The sequence below is a fragment of the Hirundo rustica genome, chromosome 3 (assembly GCF_015227805.2).
Source record: "Hirundo rustica isolate bHirRus1 chromosome 3, bHirRus1.pri.v3, whole genome shotgun sequence".
Lineage (NCBI taxonomy): Eukaryota > Metazoa > Chordata > Aves > Passeriformes > Hirundinidae > Hirundo > Hirundo rustica.
Window position 1 is genome coordinate 57,022,769 of NC_053452.1, and position 18,559 is coordinate 57,041,327.

At 36.4% G+C, this 18,559-nt stretch overlaps 1 protein-coding gene across 19 annotated transcripts in view; it reads left to right on the forward strand.

Annotated features, from left to right (window-relative positions):
- SYNE1 (spectrin repeat containing nuclear envelope protein 1) overlaps positions 1–18,559 on the forward strand; it is a 301,821-nt gene that overhangs the window by 133,272 nt on the left and 149,990 nt on the right. For all 19 annotated transcript variants that reach the window (XM_058419844.1, XM_058419842.1, XM_058419859.1 and 16 more), the window contains 13 exons: positions 553–703; positions 2,208–2,366; positions 3,346–3,528; positions 5,520–5,621; positions 7,165–7,368; positions 8,296–8,503; positions 9,181–9,293; positions 9,961–10,166; positions 11,217–11,372; positions 12,543–12,834; positions 13,527–13,699; positions 15,143–15,452; positions 17,212–17,376. In XM_058419844.1, coding sequence (XP_058275827.1) covers positions 553–703; positions 2,208–2,366; positions 3,346–3,528; positions 5,520–5,621; positions 7,165–7,368; positions 8,296–8,503; positions 9,181–9,293; positions 9,961–10,166; positions 11,217–11,372; positions 12,543–12,834; positions 13,527–13,699; positions 15,143–15,452; positions 17,212–17,376 — 2,422 coding nt within the window. The remainder of the gene's footprint in view (positions 1–552; positions 704–2,207; positions 2,367–3,345; positions 3,529–5,519; positions 5,622–7,164; positions 7,369–8,295; positions 8,504–9,180; positions 9,294–9,960; positions 10,167–11,216; positions 11,373–12,542; positions 12,835–13,526; positions 13,700–15,142; positions 15,453–17,211; positions 17,377–18,559) is intronic.

Here is an 18,559-nt window from a genome sequence, read left to right on the forward strand (position 1 = left end):
GGTGGAAAAAATTAGACTTGTTTTTAGCAGAAGGTTAATTTATTCTCAGTAGAAGGGAAGTAAGTAGAATATAACATTTTAGTCCCAAAAGCATGCATCTGACAATTGGAGGACAAAATAGATAGACCTTAGGATGCATTGATTCAGTCTTTATTTCTGCTTCTTTTTACCCAAAGAACACTCCATGTTAAAGAAACAAGTTTTGTTTTTTTGAATGAACTGAGCGACACAATAATTATAATGTGGTTTTCAGGCAAAAAGATGCTAAACTTAAGAATTGAGAAGCTTGAATTCCATTTGACTTTTGCTGAAGTCAGTTGCTTTAGTATCTGATGTATATAAAATGGCAATTCGCATTCATGTCCCTTCAGTAAGTTGTTTTGTGATGGATCAACAATGATTCGTAAACCCAAAATACTCATATTTCCTTGGCTTCCCAATTGATATGTAGCACGGCATCCTGGTTTTCCCATGGCGAATCGTTATGTCATGTTCTCTATCCTTCAGAAACATGACAGCAAGTGGTACTAACACAGCTTTTTCATGTTACAGAAAGGAGCAGTCCTGTGTTCTGATTGATCTGATGAGGGAATACCAGAGCTTGAAGTCAACAGTAATGAAAGTCATAGACAGTGCTAGCAGTGCTTCTGTAACCACATCCATATGGAAGGACCATGAAGATGTCAGGCGAACATTAGCAAAGGTAATGACATATATTTTCCTTTGAGGAATACAATTAAATGAACTTTTTTGTTTTAGAGACGCCCTTTAGCTGTGTTTAAAGCTCCTCGAATATACTGTCAAATTCTTGTCATGCTAACGTTCAGAGTTTAAATTGTATTGATTATGATGAGGAAAGACTATAGCCCTTTTTTGCATTTTGGCGCGATCTATTAATCTGTTGTTAATGGAAATGCAGATTCTTAATACATGGAAAGCATAAGTGTAAAACAGCGGAAAGCTCCTTATATAAAATGTATTGAGTGTATATTCCTTTCATAGTATAAAGGATAATTCTAGTCAACATACTTCAATGTTTTTCTTGGGTAAATTTTGGAGTAGATAAGAGGCCACAAAAGAATATGAATTGCACACATTTCTGATGTTTGTAATTTTTATGTTTGTCTCTTTCCCTAAGAGGACTTCTGCCATGGTGTATAATGTTGTTACTAGCCATTGAGCAGAGATAAGATATTTGGATCCCTAAACTGAATTAATTTCACTGGATTGTATTTCAAAAATGCTAAATTGAGCTGTCCATCAGCCCGCCAAGATAAACTTGAGATTTTACTGAGTTAAAGTCTTTCTGTTTCTTTGGAGGATAATTTAATTTGGAAGCCTATTGAGCTCTTGATTCAAAATCTTTCAGTCAGATCTGTTTAAACCTTACTCTAAACTGTGTGCATTTATGGCCTCTTTCTAACAGATATCTTAAAAGAACAAATATCCAGAACAGAGCTCACCAGTCTAAAAAAGATTTTCATGTAACTTCCACATTATTCCTGTGAGATTCGGGCTGACGAGAATTCCCTTCTGCAGCAGTGGCCACATACAGGCCTGAAGAAGTTAGAGTGAAATAAATATTTTGGCCATACTGCATACAGATTAGCAGCTTATTATTAGCACTGCTCTCTAGTACTTGCTGTAGAAAAAACCATAAGATTTTTACTGTGATCCGTTCTCAGCATCTTGCCTTTTCAATTACAATGTTTTATAGATTTCCCTATGCCTAGGGTTGCAAACTTAGTAGCCCTGAAGTTTTTGTCCAGTTCCTTTCAGAACACATCTGTACTTTTGTTTTCTAGAATGTCTAGTAGTGATGGGGTTTTTAATCCCAATTTTTATTTGCAACACTCTGTGTTTACCTTGCCAAAACTTCTGAAGTGATTATTCAATGATGAAGAATGGAAAGGTAAAAAAAAAAAAAAAAAAATTTCCCTAAATCCAGAAAATACCTGGTTACTAAGTGGATGAAATTAAAAATTTGCTACTGCCACTTGTGCACTTTATTTATAAGAACAATCATCCTATATGATTATGCTAATGAGAAAACCATGTCAGTTACTTTGTATTTTGTGGAGTAGTTAAATATTAGATATGAGAATTAACAAATTCATAACACAGGGTTAGGGATGGGTACCTGGAGAACTGGATTTTCCTTTCTTTCTTTAAGGCTTCATTAAACAAGCAAATATTTATGTCCACAGCATGAAGCTGCCAAGAATGATCTGAGTGATAAACAAAAAGAGCTGGATACTTTCACTAATACAGGAAAACATTTGTTAGCAGAACTGAAAAGAGTGCATAACTGCGACTCCACTGCGCTGAAAACAGATATGAACTCCATGGTGGACAAATGGCTAGATGTAAGATTCTGGTGTTTATATGCCAAATACAGTTTTTAAGGTTGGCTAAGCTTACAACAGTTCTACTTTCTTAGGATCTAAGAGCACAATTGTTTAGAGAATTTACTTGGAAGTATAACTCAACGTCTTAGTCAGAGGTATTTGGCATCCACTGTATGCACGAACTTGTGACATCAATCTGATAGATTTTAAATGATGTCTTACAGCAATGTATGAATGCTGCTACTGTAAATTTGCTCACTGCACTGTTCCAAGCATGAATTTGGGTAGGATTCACACCTAATGCATACCAGCAATACTTTATTGAAGTATATTGGACTAATAAGTTTGGGAGTAAATTACATTAAGCTAAACCACAAAAGATATGAATATGTTGAGAAATACATCACTGTAGGAGAGAAACATAACATAAAAGCTAATTACAGAATCGTGGATTGGTTTGGGTTGGAAGGGACCTTAAAGATCTGGTTCCAAGCCACTGTGCCCAGGGCAGGGGCATCTTTTGCTAGACCAAGTTGCCCAAGGGCCATACAGCCTGGCCTTCAACATTTCCATGGATGCATTTGCAATGGCTCTGGACAATCAGTTCCAGTGTCTCACCACCTTCACAGTAAAGAATTTCTACCTAATATTTTACATTTTCACCTTTATACTGCTTTAGTAGCAAATTCCTACATTACAATAAGGATAAATGTAGGTAAATGTAGTTTTTTGAAAAATGAAGTTTATTTGAACATAAAACTCTTTCCCAGTAAAAAATATGCAAATATTTGGAATGAGACACATAAGATTTGTGTTCGTTTTATGATCTGGGTAACTAAATTGAAATTAGAATTCAGAACTTCAGACTAAATCCAAGGAAATTTTTTTACCCAGGCTTTTTAATTATTTTTTATGCATTTGTCTTATAACTGTCTGCAAAATAGAGAAGTCAAAATTATTTTGTGAATAGTATTGATATATTCTTCTCTCCTAAAAGGTGTCTGAAAGAATTGATGATAATATCGACCGACTGAGTGTAAGCATGTCTCTGTGGGATGACATCCTGAAAACTGGAGATGAATTAGATGGATGGTGTAATAAGTGCATTTCTCAACTGAATGAAGGCATCAACAACTTCAGCAACAGTCAGAGAATGGAGGTTCTCCTGAAAGATTTCCAGGTTCTTACCCACAAATAAGTGATAATAATGCTGTGGATCAAAATGCCCTAGGACAACAGCTAATGTCTAGAATGCAACCTGTCTCTATTGGCTTAAAATACACATCAGATCAATCATAGATTGAGCCATATTCTACTTTATTTGGAATAAATTATGTCCTTAAGAAGATACACAGTAAAGTTATTCGAGTATTATGATAGAATAATAAACATTGATAAATCAGTATTTTGCTCAAGGTTAGGCTCTGTCGAATGCCTTTTGTAGCAACCCGACCACCTAAATTCATTGCTGTTAAACCAGTTTGGAGTAAAGGCAGACTACCCAAACCACTGGTGTACTTGATATGCAGGAGGGCCAAAATAGCAGATGTGATCACTGTGTGTGCATTTACAGTCACAGAATGCATAATACCTTTTTTTTTTCCATTTTGTTTTGCAAAGGCAAGAAGAAGAGCAGTTTAGTGACAGCAGGGTCCTGCCCTTTCAGCAATCAGAAATAGACAGATTAGAGCATGGACCGCAACAACCAGTTTACATCTTCTGTGGCCCAAATCAGTGGTCATTCTCTGTTGGGTTTTTTCCCCGAGATTCAGGTGGTTTTAGAGTCTTTTTGCCCTCTGCAAAGCTCTGAGCCAAACACAAGAAAGAGACGGAGTCTTCAGGTTCTGATTTTTCAAGGTTGCATGCTTTGTTTATTGTTTCTTATCTTACAAATTTCTCAGTGCCCAACAAAGGTCTGTGCAGCTGCTCGGGCATCTGGTGACTCCTCGACTCCTCCCGGACTGGGCAGTCATTATCTTTTATACTAATTGCTACATATTCTTTATTTATCATTATTTGCCAAGACCTATCACTTATACTAAACAGGTCGTCTCTACTTTGACCCAATCTCTTTAAACTATTTTGTGCCACTGTCACTGCTGAAAATGGAGTGAGGGAAGAAGAAAGAAGAAGCAGGAGACAACGCCCCAAATCCTCCATCTTGCCCCCATTCACTTCAATGCTAAAACCCCAAATCTACTGTTTTTTCACCCTGTGATAAGCTAAACTACTATCTTTCACACTTTTGTGGCTTGCAATCCTTCCCACAGTGCAGGAAGCCTTTCCCATGGACTGGGATCAAAGCCAATGTCCCTCTGGGCTCTGGGCCAGGGTCCCTGACCCCCCTGTCCAGGTCTCTGACCCTCCAGGGCAGCCAAAGGAATGCCCTGGACTCTAACAATTCTCTTGCCTTACCACCTAATATTATATCCTCCTTAGCACAAAATACCCCCTAACTATTCTTCTGGGCATGCAGGGCAGGTGTTAAGTTTGGCAATTTAATCCTGCAACCCACTGTCCAATCTTTTAATTGGAATGATCTGTTTGAAATTTTTAGAAAAGAAAATTTGGGCAACAGGATACTGATACTTCAGAACTCCAAATCGTTATTTTTTGCTTTCACTTTGATACTATATTTTTAATAATTAATTTTTTTTTTTTTACTTGGATCTATAAATACAAGGTCCAGGTATGTCAGTGTATATATATCAGCATTTTTAAATTCCTCTTAAGGTTAAAATCTATTTATGTGTCTAATTTTTTATCAATACCTTACTTGTATATAATAAAAATCAGACAATGCATGTAATACACCCTGCATGTGTCTCTAAGTGGAACCTAACAACCCCAGTAGATACTTCCAGTTGAATAAACAATGAAATTTTCATCTTTATTTTCCCAGTTTTAACAAAAAAAGCTTCTATAGCATTTGAAATGCTAATAATCTGTATGGTTATTTTAAAGGAGGGGAAGATTTCTCTGAACTGAGTCTAATAAGGAAAATGAGATGGGAGATTTTTAGAGCACAAAATTAGTACAACTGTGTTTTCCCTCTGGTTGCTAAACTGTGTTTGCATTTTCTTTCCATTTTGAAATTGATGGAGCATCCCTCTTAAAGTCTAAAAGCTTCTGGTAGTTTGGTATGAAGCTTTGAACACATCTCTTTTACAGTCTGAAGTCAAGAATAAAGAACTGAAGTTGGAGCAACTTAGTTCCAAAATTTCAGAACTCAAAGAACTGACCCATAGTCAAGAGCCTCCTGCAGATCTCCAGGTAAAATAAAGAAATTGGTAACCACAGATTTTGCTCAAATAACTGAGAACACATTCCTTCCAAAATTTTTGTCTTTCCTACACTGCCTTTCTTTCAAGGTGACAGATACAACATTATTATTTATACGTAGCATTACTATTCTTGTTCATAGTTCTCTAGGTAACCTCGATTTAATTTTTTTTTTTATTTTTTTTTTTTTTTTTTTTTTTGTATAAACAGTATGTCATAAAGTAAGTGAACATTAGGGTTGTAGAAGTATTTTTAATAGATCAAAATAGAATAAATAGTTTATAATGTATCTGATGAGATAAGAGACTACAGATATTCTCTACACTGCACATCATTAAGCCACATTACACTTGAGTACATGCACAGTTTGTTTCCTTGAAAGGATTACAAGGCAGTAAAATATGTTCATTTGCTTTGTTAACCAAAAAGTATTCTTTCATGGACTAGAAAAAAGACCCTGAACTATTTCTTACAAGAAAAACATAAAACAATGAACACAAAGGTGAGCTGTTGAACTTTTGGCCATATACTTATTTCTATGTTCTAGGGCAGTCAAAAAACCACAAAGTATGACTATTTTGGCAGTTTGATTTCAAACAGAAATTGATATTTGAGATTATTAACTTAATGTCAGAAATTTTAAAAAATACTGACTTCTGCAATTTCCATGGATGGGGATATATCTTGATACATATTGATACGTATCAGATTTTAATGGAAGTTAATGTAACGTTCAAGCCTTGCCCACATTTTGGAACAGGCTGCCCAGAGAGGTTGTCTAGTCTCCATCTCTGGAGAAGGAAAGAAACCCCACATGGATGTGTTTCTATGTCACCTGCTGTAGGTGACCCTGCCTTGGCAGGGAACTTGGAGTAAGGAATCTACAGAGGTCCTTCTAACCCAAAGGATTCTGTGAATCTGATTTATATATAGTACCATGTTACGACTGATTCTATTTACTTCTATAAGTGATATGTGCTGAGCTAACATCATCTATAATTTTGTATATTCCTGTCTTTGAACAGGTTATGGGGCAAGGTTCTAGCTTATTTTTTCTTCAATTTTCTTCAGTTTTCAATTTTCATTTTCAATTGTCTTCTATTTTCACCTGCCTTACACTGAGATACTTTAAGCCTCAGTACTCTTAAGGCTCACTCCCCAATTGACATTTCTTTTTATCAAGCTATTTGAGTGTAGGTCATGTTCTGTATATCTAGAAAATTAATAAAGGGAAAATAACAATGATTTAATTTTTCAGAAATGGACAATAAATGCAATGGTTTACCGTCTGGCTTTTTATAAGTTAGCATGTTTACAGTCTGGCTTTTTATAAGTTAGCATCCCTTCTTTGGATTATTGTATATCTAAGACTGAATCCTGAATGGTTGTAGGTATGTAAATATCTCCAGTTAAAGCTGTAAAGAGAGCAAAATTATCGTGTGTCGCTTTCCTACCTTCCATTTTGCCCATAAGCATTTACCCTAATAAACATTTCTATTATTAAATGCCTTAATACGTAACATTTTGGTTTCAGTTTATAGAATCAGATTTGAGGCAGAAGTTGGAACATGCCAAAGAAATATCAGAGACAGCAAAAGAGATGCTGAAAGATTTCAGTACTCAGAAGATGCAGTTACAGAAGCTGACTGGTCAGATGACAGACTGGCTAACTCAAGTGGAGGAGACACTGTTAAGCTGTGCACGTAACCTGGATCCTGAAGCTCTAAATAAACTAAAGGTCAGTGTTGAAGAAAATTAATATACTTTTCCTTATGCATTTATCTTTGGGGATTTTTTTTTTTCTGAGTTTTATATTTAATTTTCCTTTGATTAAAAAAAAAAAAAGTGTGTCTCCTGCACAGCTGCTAGAATATTAACAAATAATACAGTGATAATTTTTAGGAAGTTGCACCAATGGACAAAAGTTCTGATTTATTTACTTTCTACAAACTTTTTAGAAAATTTTAATGAATAATATGGTCTTTGTTGTGGCAAGAACTAGGTTTGTTACATTGAATTCCTTGGTAATTACTCCAGCATGTTTGCAAGCGCATTGAATCCCTTGCAATAAGTTATGAACTCAGCACATCACAGTAAAAGACACTGATCCAAATTCAATTTTAACAGAAACTTCTACCTCAGAAGTACTCAGTCATCATATATAGCAATTCTTTTTTCTATGTCCTAGTGTTCTCTTGACTGCATGCAGTTATGCACGACATGACAAACCACATCGAGGTATTTAACTGTGAGCACAGTTAATATTGATGTACTAGCCAATTCACATTTAACTTTCAGAAAATGTTCCTCATTCAGAAGTCCTGCCAAGTACCAGTGTCATATTGCATCCCACGTGTACATTCAGATTTGGCTGAAAATATCTATTTCTATTCAATATGCCTTGAAATCTATTTCTTTCTAATAGAGTAATAAATCATGAGCAACAACACTTTTCACATTTCTGCGATGGCTCTTTAGTTTCAAGGATTCATCTTACATGGAGAATTCAGGAAACATGATCCAGTGCCTCTTCCCTTCGTTGCATCTGGGATGACTTATGAGTACATGAGGAAAGAACATATGGGAGGAGAAGGAATGCTTGAGGAAAAGACAGTTCTTTTGTTTCTTTATAAATAGTGTATTTATGTTGTAACTTTCTTTTCAGGAAACACAAAAGGATCTTCAGCTTCGGCAAAGCAGCATTGACTCAACCCGGGAGATGCTCAACAGCCTCTGCCGCAAATACCATTCGGTAGAGTTGGAAGCTCTTGGTGGCACCGTCACTTTGTTAATAAAGAAGTATGAAGCTGTGAATCTGCTCTGTTCCAGAACACAGGCCAGGATGCAAGAGTCCTTGGAAAAACATTTCCTCTGTGAGTACTCAGGCTGGCTAATAGGAGTGAGCCGTTAGCCCACAGCTGTGAGTCATTCTGGAGCCTGCCAGAGTTTCCAGTGATGTCACTGGCAATTTCAACTTTATTTTCATATGAAGCGTCTCAAAAAGTCCTGTTACCAAGTGTTCATTGGATAACTGCTATGAAACAAAGCATTTTACATATTTAACCATGTAATATGCATGAAAATGCACCTTTCCTCACTCTATTGCATAAATACACTTTTCTTATTTGCAATAAGGAGAGGTATATATGCAAATGGAGGTGTTTATAATGTAAAAGTACCCATCTGAAGTATTTTCTGGGCTCTCTGGATAGTCAGTGGAGAAAAACAAGCAACTTTTAATCTTATTTATTAAGATACTTATTTCAATTTTATCTAGCATAAAATTGGGACGTATCATAAACTGAAATTGACTGTCGAGGGCAGCCTAGTAAGACTGTTCAAATTTGGATGTTTACAGTGGAAACATCCAGTTTCTTGTGAAATTAATCCTTCTCCCAAGGTTACTGAAGACAATTAAACTTATTCTGTTAGCTTTTACACGCAGTTCCTGAAGGATAAAAGACTTATTTAAAACAGCTGTATAATATTGTGGATAATGTTGGATCTAAACAAATAATTTTCTCTTTTCTATACTTTTTTATTAAATAAGACTCTATGCAAGAATTCCAGGAATGGTTTTCTGGTATGAAGACTGCAGTAAAAGAATCATCTGACAGGTCTGGGGACAGCAAAGCCATAGAGGCAAAGCTACATGACCTGCAGGTATAGTGAATAAATTAAATTAAAACAACCAGTAATTAGCAATTTAGTACAGGAACCAGTTGTATCTAAAATAATTTGTAGATGCTAACACACTTATTTTTGTTTTTAAAAAGTTGATATAAGAATGGTTCAAGGCAGCAGTATGTACTGTAGAGGGAATGCGGTGGAAACTGTGGTCCCTGTTCTGAGAGATCAGAATTTAATTTCTGAAAGGTTTATGTGTAACTATACTATTCTTATTTCTGATTTTTTTTTCTTTCTTTCTCTTCTTTTCCTTCTCCTATTTTTATAACATTTTACTTACTCAACATTTCAGATTAACATTGATCTGTCAAAGCTTTTCTGTATATACTTTTCATGAGACAGAACATAAGTAACACACCCCTGTTGTAAACAGCCCTAAATTCCTGAAATGTGTAACATCTTCAAGAGATTATTAAACTATTCAGAGAAAGCTATGACTACCTTGGGATCAAATGAGAAAATTGAGTGTTGTGAATTCTAGCACCACTTAATAAAATTTTATTTGAACTATCTGCTTAGAGAATTTTTAATAGCTAGACAGAGCTCTTATCTTCTTGGTGAATCTGACCACTTCTCATGGAAAGATTGCTTATCTTTAATTATCAAATCTGATGTGTTTAAACTATTTTCTTTCATTGCACAGAGTGTGCTGGATTCTATTAGTGAAGGACAGAACAAATTAGATGCTGCCTGCAAGGAAGGAGAAAGTTTATATGGTTGTTTACCCAAACCAGTTGTGAGCCATATTCAGGAGCAAATAGCAAAGTCTAACCAGAACTTCCAGGAATTCCTCAACCAGTGTCTGAATGACAAGAAGGCCCTGGAAGATTGTGCATCACACCTGGGAAGGTGAGTAATAGCAGCAGTCACAAGTAAATTGTAAACTGCATGAAATTTTCTGGCTTCCAAAGTGCAGGGCAAAATACGAAATCATTTCAAGTTGATCTAGTCATGTTTGCTTTTTTATTCAGAAACATTTAAGAGAAATTGAAGTTCACTGATAGAAACAAAAGAACAGGTCATGCTCCAAGGGTTAAAGAATAGAAGTTCAGCACCATATATGCAGTTCTGTAGCTTATGAAACTCCAAATCAGCAGTTGGGATTCCAGTAATTTAAATGCCATTTTCTGGATGGAAAATGTTCGATGAAGTTCATTTCTGCCCTGGGATTTGAAGATAGTGTGCATTTTATACAGTGAGTGCCTGTTCTGTCCCATTCCAAAATGGACACATTTCCTTAGAAGCCAAGAAGAAAACACCCTTAAATTAATGCTTAGGGCTGGAATTTTGGAAGTTGAAATATTTTGAGATCCAACCAGATTCAAAACTGTTGCTAATTGAAAGCAAAGTTAGTGTAGCAGTAATGGGTAAAACAGCAGTATGAGATGGTGTGCCTGCTTGTAAGGAAAAGTTTTCAAACTTAGGGCTGGAACTTGTTTTGCTGAGTTTGGAGCACTCAAGATTCCAGTTCTCTTCTGTAGAAGAAATCGAAAGCACAACACTTCAGGTGTTCTACACATAAATGCTGACAAAAAAAGCTCACTTTTACCTATTGTTTGTTCTTAGTCTAAATTATTTTAAGAATTCGAAAAAAAGCTTTCTTTTGCTCTGCTTTTATTGAATCTAGTAATAAATAAAAGTACTGTCACTTTAAATTTTGGAGGCTTCTGGTCTCCCTGTAGTTCCCATGATTTTCCTGAACATTTTTAGAGAGTTGCTGAATATTTTTAGACTAGTAGTCACCGTGGAATTATGTTTTGTGTACAAGTCTTATTCTCGAAGCATGAAATTGTGGACATTAACTTCTTGTGGATATTAAAGTCTTGTGGATATTAACTTCTTCCAACTTTACTCCACTTGAGAAGTACTTTTTAAAGGGAGTATTTATCTGCTCCGTAGCTTTGAAGATCAGTACAAGAAGCTTGCCCTGTGGATGCATGACATGGAAGAAAGAATAAGCACAGAAGCATTAGGAGAGAGCAAACAGCTTGTTTCTGAGAAGAAAAAGGAGGTGCAAAAAGTGGAAAAGTTTCTGGAAGAGTTGCTGAATTCAAGGTATATTAAAAATACATTTTCTAAAATAGTCTCACTTTTTTCTCTACTGGGGCAGAAGTAAAATTAAACTATTGTGTGTTTTTGAAAGCTGGAGGAATGTGTTGGAAAATTCTCTGTGAAATGAAGCTGAATCCAGATACTTTGAGTTCTAATGAACTTCAACCAAATCCAATATTTGCTCTTGATAAATTAATAAAAGCTTATCATAATTCATTAATAAATGGAAACTGAAAAATGTAATTTTAAAAATAAAAGTTAAAAATACTGCTTTTAAAAGCAATAGTGAAAATTACATTTATCATTATGTCCATTTTAAAATTTTCTTTCTGCCCTGTAACATTCAGATCCAACCAGGTTAGCAGAATCCCCTTTCCCATACAGCTTGCCTTATGAAAGAGCTCAAAAAGCATCCACATTAGCTGTGAAACCTTTCTAAAATTCAGACTTAAGCTAGTAGATGATGAAGTAATTGCCATTTTGAGTACACAGAGTTTTTTTCAAATTCTCTTTTTGTTATTGGGTAGGTGATGGTGGAACAAAAATAGTAGTTAGCTGTCCAAGCCTCACGGCTTCCAAAAAAACCCACCCAGTCACTCCCTATGCCCTTGAGATTGTGCAAGACATTTTGGTCTGATGTAAATTCCCTGTAGTCATCATGCATCAGGAAGCATGATCAAGTAGATTAAGATTAACTGAGGCTATGTAAACCCAGTTTTAATCCACTTTACTGACCCTAGTACTGAATCTGAGTAATTGTCTAATCCTGGACAAATAATGACCTTTCCACCATGCCTTCCTACCTGTCCAAGATTATGAACTTCTTAGAAGCTTTGGCAGGTACAAAAGGGTAGCAGTTCATATAGAAATGGAAATTTTGACTGCTGAAAAGAAAACTAAGGTAGCTTTTAATTTAAATGTTTGACACAGAGATTTCAGTGCGATCATTCTGAGCACCAAAATTCTCCAAGAAATGGCACTGCACGCAAAAAAATATATTAATCGGTACATGCTGCTTAAATTCTTTCAGTCTCTCCTAACTAACTTTCTCAGTTAACTGTGAACTCTTATCACTGGTGGAGTAGGTGTTATGTCAGCAGCCTTCATAGCCTCTGGCAGTGGCTATAATGCTTCATGCTTTCTGAAACTTTCAGTCTCATCATTTTCTTTCAGGGACTCTTTTGATCAGCTCTCCCAAATGGCACAGACTTTAAATGAAGAAGGCCATGGTGCAGGAAGAGAAGTACGTCTGGCTTCTCAACATCTCACCAATTACCAAAACATGGTCAAAAATGTCAAGGAGAAGCTGAGGACATGTCAGCTTGCACTCCAAGAGCATCTCACTTTTGAGGAGGCATTGCAGAATATGTGGTCATGGGTGAAAGAGGTTCAAGATAAACTGGCATCATCACAGAGCACTCTTGGAAGCAAAGCCACTCTGGAAAGACGATTGACACAAATTCAGGTAAAGAAAGATACACATAAATACTGCACATCAAGATTAATATGGAGTGTGGGCCACATCAGTGGGAAAGGTATATTTTTATATTTTATTTTCTTTATGGTTATGAAGAGGAGAAGGGATGGGAAGTAGGAAAAAAACAGGATGAAGTTTAACAGAAACAAGTGTCAGTTATAGCATTTCATAAGAAATAATGAACTATGAAGATCAGTATTTAGGTCCCAGAAAGCCTTCTGATAGAGAGAAGGCCTTGAAATAATTGACAGAGTCTCTGTGTCATGGCTGTGGTGTGCCTATCTCAGGAGGTCTTGAGGAAGACATTTGATAAATGTCGAATATAAAGGTCATTAGGAGGTCTGCCATGGGCTCTCCTGAGGTTTCTTGTAGCTATGAGCTATGAGCTGCTGTCTTACTGTGCAGTGCTTGACCTACTCAGTATCTGCTGCAGTGTGAGCAGCATTTTAGGTTGACCAAAAAAACCAGTGAAAAACCTGTACAGCTGTGGGAAAAACTGCTGGATCACTTGCTCATAGCAAGGTATGGGCCCTTAGAAGAAAAGGTGCCGAGGAATTCCTGCTGGATATGGCTGTTAAGGATGGATGAGCTCAGAGAAGATGGTGTTCACTGTTGAAAGGATAACAGCTCTCATTTCTCATCAGGTTACATTTGATATTTTGACCTGTTTTGCCTCACAGGAGATCCTCTTACTCAAAGGTGACGGTGAGGTTAAGCTGAACATGGCCATTGGCAAAGGAGAACAGGCACTTAAAAGCAGCAATGAAGAAGGACAAAATGTGATACAAACCGAGCTTCAGACGCTGAAGGATGTATGGAACGACATCATCAGTACCTCAGTGAACTGGCAGAGGTAAGAATCCCTGGAAAACACCTGGAAAATTCCTGCCATCTTTGCTTACAGAGAGTGGTACCTCAAAGCATGTAGGATGTACATGCAATGTACATTCCTTCATTACTGGTATGTGAGGGGAAATTTGCATTATCAGAGAGAATCACAATTGCCTGGAAAAAGTGCACCCTTCTATAAAAAAAAAGATGAGTTGACCCTGTCAGATGAATCAAATTTCATATGAGATGGTACTTCACGTTAATTAAGAAATCAATAAAAATCATACAAATTCATACAGAGAAAAATCTAGAAAGCACTTTCTAAGTTTTTGAACCTGTTCTTGGGCAGGACCAAGAACATTTGACAGATACTTATCTATCTTTTCCAGATATAACCCAGGGAAGGTTTCTCAATTCTGTTTTTCATTGGTTTTTTAATTTAAAAGAAAATCTTAGTATCAATTCCAAATCTCTTGCATATTGATCTTTCTTGCATATTAAGCTGATTTCATCTCATCTTGATCCGTGTGGAAATGGAAACTTGGGTTTTTTTTATTGCCTGTATGAGATAATTTTGTATATCTGAAGGGCTCCATCATTTCTGTTCTAGACAGACTGATGTTCCTTATATCTCTATCTTTCTGGGCCTCTATCACACCTGTTTCTTATTCAAGAGTTTGAAGACTGTCACTTGTCTACATTTTTCATAAAATATAAAAACTGAAAGTGGTGCCACTTCCTTAGTTGCACCAAAATTGTAATAGGATTGTATGTAGAAAATTATAGTGGGCTGTCCTTATGATGTCTCACAAATTTCACACATTTTTTATCATAAAATATTATTTTGATTAGGTTAGAACATAGCATTTGAAATTCTTACCGCACTTTTTCTAAAAGTCCAGTGAAATGAGAATTACATTCCTCAACTTGAATCCCAGAGAAGTATTATGATCTACTAGGAAAAGCAATATATGACAGAAGGGAATATTTCTTATAAATGAGTTTATAGATAATGGATTTGTATTCTCAAAATTTGCCAGAATATCTCTTAATTGACAGTAATTTCATAGGCTGATGTATATTTTATTACTCTGATCATAAAGAACTCCAGCAATGTTCTATATTTTATTTTGCTGAGCAGACACTGAAATGTGCTTTTTATTAGTCTGAGGCAGACAGATTGCTCATGTAACCTGTAATAGGGAAGCAGAAATGTTGGTTCTACAAAGGGGCCCAAATGCCACAGGAATTCTAAAATAACTTGGATGCAAGTTGATATAGGAAACAAAAGATGGAGAAAAAAGTATATTCTAAACCTATTGTGCATGGCTACAGACTGTGTAACAATTAAGGTATAAGAGCCTCTTTTGGGGGTTTTTTGGGGGGGGTTGTTTTTGTTTTTTTTCTCCCAAACCATTTAAAAGCTCTCAAGTTCTCATCTGCACTTTGTTTTTTTTAATGTAAGTTGTCTAGAGTCTGTCATTAGCCAGTGGAATGACTACCTGGAAAGGAAAAACCAACTGGAACAGTGGTTAGAGAATTTGGATCACAAAGTGGAACAGCCTTTAGAACCACAGACTGGTCTGAAGGAGAAGTTTGCTCAGCTGGATTATTTCCAGGCTATTGTTTCTGAAATAGAGGATCATTCGGGTGATTTACAGCAACTTACTGAAAAAGCTGTGCAACTATATGAGAAAACAGGGGATGATTCCTTTGGAGATGAAGCTCAAGAAGAACTAAAAACACAGTTTAATGACATCACAACTGTAGCCAAGGTAAGACAAATACCTCAGTTTCAAGTAAGTAAAATGTTTAGACATTTGTATACATAGATAAAAAAATTTGATTTTTGTATTTTTTAATAACTAAAGGATTGACTGTGAATAATCTTGCCTCTGGTATAGTTGAGTCTAATAAAAACATTGAATATAGTTTGCTGAAGTTTAATGAAATGCAAAAATGGTATTGAGAGTTGAAATTGGTATGATTATGATTTTGGAAAAGTGAAGGCCATATATTTTGTTCCTAGTTTCTTATATACAACAGTATTTCTAATATTCTGACACATCTATTTTCATCTAATTCTTTTCATTCATTCCTAGCATTTTTTTTTTTCTTTACCTAGAGAGGGAAGAATAAAATGCCTCCCTGAGCAGGAAACATATTGTCAAAAAGAGAAATCCTATTGTCAAAAAGATATATGCCCATATTTTGTGGTGTTTCAAGCCACTAAGCACTGCACGTTTTACAGGTATTCTGTTTGGCTTCTAAGGAAAGATGTGTGAGCTCACTGAGACTTTCTGCCAGCCAGATCATGAAACACCTTGCCTCCATGCTCCCCTTGTACTGGTGCTACATTTTGGTGTGAGCAATGTACACAGGGCTGCATGGTTTCCTTTCCTAGGAGTCTTTTTGCTTCCCTAGGAGGCTGTTTTGGTTAGAGTCGGGTGCATGTGGACACTTTCTTACATAAAAGGCATTAAGGTACAAAAACTTGGAAGATTTACTTTAGGTCTTCTCGGTTTAGCTAGTAACTATCCATTGCCTAGTTGATGATGGCACAGTCTGAGAGATTATGATGATTATTTTCAGAGGGAACAGAAAATCTTGTTAATATAACTTTTTAATAACATTTATTAAGTGTTGAGTTACTCAAACTTTAAAACAACTGAGTTTAATTTGTAGGTGGTTTAGTTTGAAACTGGCTTCAAGACACTTCAGCCTAGATTAGAGTATCTACACAGGGGTAAAAATCTATTTGATTAACTCATTTCACTTTTAGTTAGTTTTGATAAACATTCATTAGTGTTATCTCAAAAGAATACAGCAACAAGTTTACTCAGTCGGACCAAAGGCAAATTTCAACCACTGTACTCTTTCACTTTGTCACAGTAAGATAAACTGATCCCACTCTAAGTTTACATTAAAAAGCTAAGATGGAGCCAAGAAGCAGCTGCATGTCTGAGTCCTCCAGGACTGCAGGGTAGGTGGCTGGGGACAGCCACCACTTCTGATGTAATGGTCGAAATGAGACTCGGCACCATCAGATCATTTTTCACTTTTGGACAGCTGAAGTTTTTGTTTGTGGTTTTCCTATGGGACATCTCCATGACTTCACTCTACTCTTTGTAGAGACTTGGTGCTTCTAAGAAAGAGCTGTGTTTCTGGCAGCAGTGCTGCACCCTGGGAGTGCTCATGGGTGATCTGCAAGACCCTCTCCAGGGTGTATTGGGAAAAACATGCCAGGGTGACACAGCTGCATCATTGATACCTACTAAACCATACATTAGACTGTGTTAAAGTGTATTTTTACATCCATTTTCAGAAGGCGTCTGCTCCAGCAGAAAATCCTTGTCCAGACCAAACCAAACCTTTTGTAGTGTAGCACTCTGTTCTGATGCCACAAGCTATACCCTATTCAAATGCATGCTGTAGAGTCAAACCAGCACTGCATGCTTAAAGCCAGCACAGTATTTATGTACTTTAATGGTCTTTTTTTTTTTTTTTTTTTTTTTTTTTTAATCTTATTGATAGGAGAAAATGAGGAAAGTGGAAGATATTGTGAAAGATCATTTGCTTTATCTGGATGCTGTGCATGAATTCACAGACTGGCTTCATTCTGCAAAGGAAGAGCTTCACCGCTGGTCAGATGCATCTGGAGATACACCAACTATACAGAAAAAGCTGGCCAAAATCAATGTAAGTGAGCATTCATGATTTCTTCTGCAATTCAGACCCTGCACTTAAAAAAAAAAAAAAAAAAAAAAAAAAAAAAAAAAAAAAAAAAAAAAAAGTCAAACAGTTGTGGGGTCTTGCTCGTTTTTCTTTGGAAGGGTGATTTCATTTCAGTAAGCTGAAAGCAAGCTTTCCAAGCTGTGCTTTGTTTTTGACTCCCTTCTCATATTAACAGATGGAGCAGAAGCATAATCAGACCTAAGTTAAACACGGCACACATGGAAACAATTTGCTAGAGCGGAAGCCCAGTGGCATCACAGAAGAATGTGGCTTAGCTGATTAATGAATTCTTCTCTTTCCTCATCCCCAAATATGCACTCTCCATGAGCAGAATTGTCTAAATCAGATACAACCTTTCCTGCTTTGCATGAAATGGAGATGTATAAAGCAGCACAAGGATTGTTCTCCTCAAACATAGTAGAAATATGAGAGTTGCCTCCCTGTGTATATTCTCCTTAGCCTGGCACCTACTCTTAGCTCTCTGAGTGCTTAAGAAATTTGCATATTCCTGAATGCAGCACTAAAGCAGGTTGCATGTTTTGCCCATGCCTGGTGTATACATTCAGATATTAATGCTAGCAACATTTTACTCTGCTTCTAAATATGAGAGAGTGGGACAGTGAACTTGAATGCTAGATGAAGAATCACGATCCCCAAGATCAAATTACAGAGTCTTTGTACATTCTGGGGTAATTTTCAGTCTCCTTTGTGCTCAAACTCCTGATCTGTAGAACGAGAAAGGGAGGAGTTAACAGTGTCTAGTTCATAGCATGAACGAGAGAAGAAATAACATGAAGAACTGTAGCATGCAGTGTTTGGGATGGTGTTTATGCATTCTCCAGTTAAGCTGAAAAGCTCCCAAGATTCCCTTGTATGAGATGGGCGAGATTGAAATAAGGACTCCATAGAACACATATAGCTCTGAAAACAAAACCAAAACCATACACTCAGAAAAAAAAAACATGTTTAACCAATTCTGGCACATCACAGGTCACACGCAGGCTGAAAACTGCAGTTGTGTTTTTGAGTCTGCTGCCAGCGGCTACACACCAGCATTTCTTACGCGAAAGATCACAGCAAAGTCTTTAGGCTCCGTATCTCAACCTAAATAGTATTCTTAGTATCTAAAAGGCGTTCATTCTTTCTG